This window comes from Sinocyclocheilus anshuiensis, unplaced genomic scaffold (genome assembly GCF_001515605.1).
Source record: "Sinocyclocheilus anshuiensis isolate Anshui unplaced genomic scaffold, SAMN03320099.WGS_v1.1 scaffold1924, whole genome shotgun sequence".
In the NCBI taxonomy this organism is placed as follows: domain Eukaryota; kingdom Metazoa; phylum Chordata; class Actinopteri; order Cypriniformes; family Cyprinidae; genus Sinocyclocheilus; species Sinocyclocheilus anshuiensis.
Window position 1 is genome coordinate 504,702 of NW_015558721.1, and position 8,142 is coordinate 512,843.

Consider the following 8,142-nt stretch of genomic DNA (forward strand, 5'->3'; position numbering starts at 1 on the left):
CCGGATCATCAAGAACTTCAAGGAGAGAGGTTCGACCGCAGTGAAGACGTCTTCAGGATGTCCCGGAGTGTGCAGCAAGCGCCAGGACCGTCTCCTCCTGAGGAATCAGCTATGGAATCGTGTCACCAGCAGTGCAGAGCTTGCTCAGGATGGCAGCAGGTTGGTGTGAGAGCATCTGCACGCACAGTGAGGCCAAGACTTTTGGACAACGGCCTGGTGTCAAGAAACAGCAAAGAAACCACTTCTCTCCAAGAAAAACGTCAAGGACAGACTGAAATTCTGCAGGAAGTACAAGGATTGGACAGCAGAAGACTGGTGCAAAGTTATTTTACTCCCCGGATCTCAATCCCATAGAGATCCTGTGGTCAGTCCTCGAAAGGCGAGTGGACGCCCACAAATTGTGATTGAACTAATAAGGCAAGAAGAATGGATCACCATCAGTCAGGATTTGGCCCAGAAGCTAATATCCAGCATGCCAGAGCGAATTGCAGAGGTTATGAAGAACAAGGATCAACAAAAATATTGACTCATTATATTTTTTGCCAATAAAAGCCTTTAAAACTTATGATATGCATTGTTTTTCAGTATACCATAGAAACATGTGGTAAAATAATCTACAAATACTGAAGCAGCAAACTTTGCAAAACAAAATTTATGTCACTGCCAAAACTTTTGGCCATGACTGTAATTTTTGGTAATCATTTGATTTCAGACAGATTAAAATAAATAATCAAACAAACACTGTCTGATGTATGGAAGCAGTTTAAACATTTTAGACTATAATTTGGTGTAGGTCTGTCACTATAAAACCCTTACTGGACACAAATTACAGCAACTTATGATATGCTTATCATTGTTTTTCAGTATACCATAGATACATGTGGAAAAATAATCTACAAATACTGAAGCAGCAAACTATGCAAAACACAAAATGTATGTCTGCCAAAACTTTTGGCCATGACTGTAGTTTAGTCATCTTAATTAGCCTATTCTACTTACATTTGTATGTGAAGTCCAAATCAAGCCCAACTAACCAAAGATCACATGATCACAAACGGAAACCACTTCCGTGAAGTGACCATCGCATGTTCCCTTTGCTAACGGACTTCTGGAAGGGCCCTTCGTGAAGGGATTCAGTTCATTTGGAACGTCCCTACAAATGGCGTCCCCTTCCCGAAGTGCCCTTCAAGGGCATTCTGGAACATATATTGTGTGTCAAAATCAAGACTTCACAACATTGTAAGCACACTCTTAAATCATGCACTTAATAAATAAAGTTTATTTTTTAACCAAACCCTGATTCTACATTTACTTATAAATCAACAGTTTATTGTCCTTCACTAATAAAATGTTACTATTTACACCAAGTTGCCACCAAAGTAATCCTTCATCTTAAAGATCACCACACAACAAAATAATTAGCTTGAACACAAATGTTTAGCTTAATTTCTCTACTTTTGTATATAAAAAAGCTCTTATAATTTGACACAAATTCTTGGATGTAGAGCTAAGAGTGCAAGTTAACAAAAAGCAAAAAGAAGAAAGAGTTTGTACTGCTGCTTATGAAGCCCATGCAGACAACCTCTTCATGTCATGATCGTCCTCCACTCTCTTCTTTGAGGCTGAAAGAGTGAAATAACAGACATTTAGATGAAGTGGAGACTGTGTAAAAGGCTTGGTTGGTCTTTTGCTGAATTTTAAAAGAATGTGTGGGTGTCTTTATACTTGCACGGTGGCTTGGTCTTGCACTGGGCAGTTTGGTGGTTGGTACACTTGGTAATCTGCCCATATTCTTCATACTTTCTTCTAGTTTTTCCTGTTCCAACTCTGCCAGCTCTGCCAACAATTCATCCTAAAAAAACATAAATGAGCACAGACAGATCACTCCATAAATCAAAGTAAACATGCCGCTATAAATAACCAGAAACATTTTTAAAAGCTGCAATATTAAATAAATGATGAACCAGAGCAAACACCCTTATAAACTTTAAATGTGGGGAAAATTAATTACTCTTTTTTTTAAATTTTTTTTATAACATCTACCTCATCAAACTGATCACCAAAAGGTTTTGAGATGGCATCACTGATCTCTTGAGCTACTTCCTGTTGTTCTGTAATGTCCTGCATGAGGGAGTCAATCTTATCCAGATCTCTGAAAGTGAGAGACAGAATGATTGATGAGATCTGATGACATTTGCACACAATGAGAAGCAGTAGGTTGACTTTTTAATCTACTGGTCAAAGTTATGCAATAATCATTTATAGGGTTTATCGTCTTTATAAAAAAAAAAAATCACAACAGAATTTTGTAGTATTGACCACTAAAATCAATTATTCCTGAGAGCTATGTAATAAGTGATGATAATTGGATTTTTATATAATTCAATGGCAGTGTAAAGAAAACCAGTGATGACATGCACATGTTCTGGTGAACCCCTTTGATGGCTTTAGCTGCGTAACCCATGTTCTTCAGAACCTCTGTGTTTGTGGTGGCATTCTCAAGGGCCTCTCGCTGGAATTCAATAGTGGACAGTGTCCCGTCAATCTGCGTCAGCTGCTGCTCGAAACGTTTTTTCCTCTTAAGAGCCTGAAGTGCAGCTAAAAAAAAATGTTAGGATCTAATAATGTTGCTTCTTATTGTCATTATCATCATCACACATTTCACAGCAGAATTAAACTACTAAAATTAAATGATTCAATTATATTTTTTTCTGAAATTTTACAAAATTATATTGTCTTTTGTAAATTCTGCAAGATCAAATGAAAAAGTAAATGAAAAATCAGATAGAAATCAAAGATGTGTAGTCCAAAAACAAAAAAAAACAAATCTGCCTTTTAAATGAATGCACCTTGGTGTAAACTACATGCTTGTGTAAATGCACAAAGGACAGCTGTAAAATGAGGAGTGTCCCGATGAACAGCATGTTTTTATGAGTGACAGGGCGTCACATAAACAAAAGCCATGTTTCACCCACTTGTTTCAGTGGGGTGTTACACTTTCCAGATGTAAACGATGACACGTTCAATAGCATATTATATAACAGACACCTTGCTTTTAATCATTTAAAGCTGATTTTTTTTTTAAATGCAAAAAAATATATATTTTTACCATTATTTTTTTCCCCCTATTGTTATACTATAATCTTTAAAACTGTAATATCTAAATGACTAGTGAAATAAAACATTTTGGTAAATATTTGTGAAAATTATTTTTATAAATCTTTGCACAAATAACACGAATGTCCCACGGTTCTGGTGTCATTTCCACCACAACAACTTTATCCCCGTTTGTATTTCATTATTTCAAAAGTTTGTTTACGAAGAACACACCAGTGTCAGTGAAGAGCATGATTGCGATTCCTCAACATAGGCAAATAATAATATTAATAATAATAATAAAATCAAAATAAGAAATTAACCTTATCAGGACAAACAAAACATTCCATCACTTTCATTACATTTCTGGGTACAAAGGATAAAAATTACATAATTCCCATCCGTTGTAAACAAAGACCTATTTAACATACCTATCTTGTTTTTGGTGCCATTCTTCTTGGCAATCATGATCTCCTGCTCGATTCTGCTCTCCAGGTATTCCTGTTTTTTGGTTAACATGGCCTCAGTCTCTCTCAGTCTGTTGATGGCCTCCTGGGGTTATGGACCAGACCGGGACCGATGCTTAGATCTAAAAACGGATCCAGAACTAGGCCTGGAGCTGGATGAGCTTGATGAGCTAACTTTAAACATCTTTGAAATTTTACTCATTTTGAAGGTATTGCTTTTAATTCCAGTTAAATATCCAACTGATTTAAAACATCTGGCAGATACAGGATCGCGAGAGAAAGTGGCAATTCTTGAAGTCAAGTTCAATTCAAAACACCGACAAAATCCAATCCTACTCTTCCTGAAATTCAACACTTGTGCGCACGTAAATTGCTCCAAGTGAAAAGGTGTATTCTACTTGAAGCGGCGCTACACAGACCGATCGGTGTATCACATCAAGTACCACGAGAGCGATTCACGAAGCTGTCTGCTCTCTATAGCTCTCGCGATACTTTGAAGTCATGCACCGATCGGTCAGCGCAGCGCCGCTTATGTCGAATACGCCTAACGTCTCTGAAGACACGCCCATTGAAATACAGAATGGAACAGTTGTGACATTGAATCTTGCAACAAAAAAAAAAGGTACACTCTTTTAAGATTTGCCATCCAAACCGTTGAAAATAGAGTTATTTCTAGTAGAAATTACAAATTACATTCTATTTCCAGGGTCTTTATTTATTCAAATAGCATTGTAAACATAAGTGTAACATCAGTGGGATGTGAGTCAGCAGCAGTCATCTGCTCACATACTCATTAGATTTCTATATAAAAAAGGAAATATCATTCGAATTTTAATCACTTTTTATTTTTAAATGCAGATTTTCTACCATTCGTATGTAGCAGCTGTTCTGGAGTGTTTTGGTAAGATGTTGTGCTGTTGACTTTGAAGACACTACATTTATAATATAAATAGTTAATCTCAAATCTGTATTAACACATCTAATTAAATTAAATGGTATGTAATAACAAAGACAAGAAAATGACTGGACAGAAAAAGTACTATGGTGGTCCTATCATATTTTTCTATCATTATGGTACCATGGCATTTTTGGAATGGCATATGAATATACTATGGTACAAGAATATCATTCACTACCATAGTATTTATCAAAGTCCTTTTAAGACATGTCACTCAGCGGCCATTTTAGAAACGCTGCTCGGGCATGCAAGTGCAACTACTATCTCTTTGAATGGGGAAACATCAAATTCTCCAAAACTGTTCACTAAGCTTATGATTAAATTTCATATTTGTAATCACCAAAGAAATCTGACAACAACTGTGTCATAAATGTTGTTACTTTTGCTCAAATAGCGTTATAAACAGCTTATTTTTCAGGCTAGATCAGCCAGTGTGCATGCGCAGTCCTAAGAGCATGTCTCAAAACGCTGACTGTTTCTATAGCAACCGGGACTTCTAACGGCAGCTGCAGTGATGCGCTGACTTTACAGATTAGCGATTGGCTCTTTCATTCAGAAGGCGGGGCTTCCTGCGATTGAGCGGCCATATTGAGCGTTGCCTTTTTCCACATTCAAAACTATACGAGTGACACGTCTTGGATATTCCATAGTCTTTGGTATTTATTGAATACCATGGTGTTACCATGCAGTGGTAATGCTACAGTATATGTGGAGACACTAGGCGCGTTTCCATTACCCTTCAAATTGCGCAAATTGAAATTGCGAATTGAAAATACGCCTAATGGAAACACGTAAATTTCACAAAAACCTGTATATATATATATATATATATAACATTTCTGTCCCCCTCACTTCTGAAATGATGGCTACGCCCCTGGCTACATGCAAAAATTATGATACTTTAATACAAATTATAACATTTGTATTCACAAATATGTCTCTATTCGAACAAAATGCTGAAACATGTCTGTATTTGTAAAAATCGCTGCACAATCATTTACTCCTGAATACCACAGACTCAAATTGAAAGGTATTTGTTTGTGATTAGTAAGATACATGTATAAAATTTATGCAGTACATGGATAATTGTGCGTGCATCTATTAATCATTTTGAGCCTAATATCATCCCATAGAAGCACATCATATTCATGTAGCTTTGAGTATTGCAAAGAGAAAGAGCTGCTGCCTGTCATCTGCCCACACTTTGAAAAACACTTCTGCCTCACATATAAATACTATTAGAAACATACTTTACATCTCTGACACTGCTGAAGTCTCACCTAATGGACAAAGAGACTATAGTGGGAAAACAATAGATAAAACCTCATTGAAATAATGTTTTGTGAATATAACCATTGCAACTGGTGTACTAAGTGTTGTGTCCTTATCTAAAATGCTGTGCTCATCTATACCTGACAGTTTTCCTCTGGTCTCAGACATCGGCATCAGGATGACCATAAGTGTGAGAAACTGGAGACACCAAAGCCTCGCATGGCTGCAACACAGGAGCTGGTGCAGAAGATAGTGGGTCAGTTTTTTTTAGCAGAATTTTAGCAGTACACTGTTTTATCTTGGATTTAAGTTATTTGCATTGCTGTCTCCTGCTGTTTGGTGTACATACTCTTCATATCCACATGAGGGCAGTAGAGTCTAATCTTGAAGAGTTTGTGTTGCCAAATAATTCTTAGAAAGCCAAAGAATAATCTCCACAATACTTCCAACAGAGTCAAAGAAGAATGCACCACCAAGTAAAGGCAGAAAAGGAGCAAAAAACGCTGCAACTGCTGCAAAAGTTGCTCTGATGAAGTTTAAAATGCATGCATCTGGAGATAAAGGCCTGCCACAGGTATCAGAGCCAAACTTATATTACAAAGTACCTTCCTTTGCATTCATTTATGATAAGTATTACATCAGAAATTCCTCCTCTGCAGACAGAACGGACATATTTCCAGGTGTTTCTGCCCAAAGAGGCTAAAGACCCTAGTTTGCCCATGTTCTTCTGCTCTAAGTGGAGTGTTGGCAAAGTAGTGGATTTTGCTGCATCTCAGGCCAGTCTGAAGAATAACAACAATGTGCTCACAGCTAAGGTCAGCCATACAGCACCACATTAAACTGTTCTATAGGACTGTGCCCCATTGCCCTCTGTACATTTTGCATGTCTCCTTTGTCTGACCATTTCAAGTTTTGGAGTCTCTACTAATGAGCTGATGAGTTGAATCAGGTGTGTTTGATTAAAGAGACATGCAAAAATGTGCAATGTTTGGTGGGCTCCGGGAACGTGGTTGGGAGCCACTGTATTAGGATTATGATTATGTGACAAATGTGTTCCTTTATTATTATTTGGTGAATACAATTCACATTAACATACCACTATGCTCTGCACAGAAACTGCGTTTGTGTCACCCTGAGACGGGTGAAGCATTTAAGATGGACGCTAGCCTCCAGTCACTACTCTCCCATACAGACTGTCCCCTGCACAACGGAGACAATGTCATTCTGGAGTATCTGGATAACAAGAGCTCTGGACTGGATGATGTCACAGACTATATATCTTCCTCCTGAATCCAAATCCCACAACCATTCAGAAGAGTTTTATAGTAAAATAGTTTGAGGAAAGTAGGAAACAAAGTGTCGGATTGGACTGTCTATTGTAAATATATTCCAATTTACTTATCTTTAATAAATGGGTCAAAGACATGTTGCTTATTCTTTTGTTCTATTTATTAATTTATTCAAACAAAGACAAAAAATGCAATTCATACATGAAATACCTTGAATACCCCTCTTCTGCAAATTAAAATTTATTTTGATATTTAAAACGGGCATAAGGTCAAAAATATCAGGGCGCTATGACATTTCATGTCACAAAAAAGAAAAATTTATTAAAAGTATGATGTTCTTGACTTCACTATTTTGACAATCTTACTATTATTTCAGATCAGATAGTTCGATGTTTTATGACATGGCAAGGTTAATGTCGTGGCGCAACTCTTCAAATAATGATATTTAATGTAATTTTAATTATGTAAATAATTTTTTGTTGTTGTTTTGAAAATGGTTATCATGTGTACAGTCATGTATTCAATGCGTAAGGAAAATACATTTTCTTTTTACTTCTAATCCTAAATTCTAGGAAAGAATTTGGCTTCCACATTTAAACCATGAGAGAAATGGTACATTGCTGTCAGGCAGAAATTATGTACTTATGTATTTTTCACTCACCATTTAAAGCCATTAAGCAGGATTTGACAGATTGATGTGTCCCCTAATTGCCTCAAATGTCTAAAGGCAGTCATAGACAGATGTTTTCCTTTGCAAATTTGCTTTGTGGAAAAAGTTTATTTCACATACTAAAATACTATATATACTGCATTCTGCAATATATGCATTCTGAAAGTTAATGTGTGAATTAAATATGAATTAAACATGACGATAAAGATTGGTTTTTAATCAAATCCTTTGACTGAGCAACAGAAACTTAGATCAGATAATCTGACATTTTCCATTTTTTAGATCATTTGATAACATCACAAATGTATCTTTCCAAGTTCTAGATTATTTTATTAGATACATTATTTTAAACTTTTGAACAAATTGTTTTAATAAAGAACTTGTTATTGT

The 8,142-nt window shown here is 36.3% G+C and overlaps 2 protein-coding genes across 3 annotated transcripts; one reads left to right on the forward strand and one right to left on the reverse strand.

Moving 5' to 3' along the window:
- Window positions 1-1,263: 1,263 nt before the first annotated feature.
- LOC107681459 (charged multivesicular body protein 4c-like) lies at window positions 1,264-3,934 on the reverse strand. 2 transcript variants are annotated; one of them, XM_016477760.1, is made up of 5 exons: window positions 3,528-3,934; window positions 2,421-2,598; window positions 2,044-2,152; window positions 1,730-1,852; window positions 1,264-1,622 (listed from the first exon to the last, which is right to left on the reverse strand). In XM_016477760.1, the coding sequence occupies exons 1-5, from the start codon at window positions 3,613-3,615 to the stop codon at window positions 1,587-1,589; spliced, it is 534 nt and encodes a 177-aa protein (XP_016333246.1). In that variant the 5' UTR covers window positions 3,616-3,934; the 3' UTR covers window positions 1,264-1,586. The 2 variants fall into 2 exon arrangements, with proteins under 2 accessions (XP_016333246.1, XP_016333245.1); XM_016477759.1 differs by having other exon boundaries at window positions 1,726-1,852.
- On the forward strand, window positions 3,614-7,201 carry LOC107681457 (AN1-type zinc finger protein 1-like). The gene is made up of 5 exons (XM_016477757.1): window positions 3,614-3,772; window positions 5,941-6,049; window positions 6,246-6,367; window positions 6,453-6,608; window positions 6,907-7,201. The coding sequence occupies exons 1-5, from the start codon at window positions 3,614-3,616 to the stop codon at window positions 7,081-7,083; spliced, it is 723 nt and encodes a 240-aa protein (XP_016333243.1). The 3' UTR covers window positions 7,084-7,201.
- Window positions 7,202-8,142: the final 941 nt, after the last annotated feature.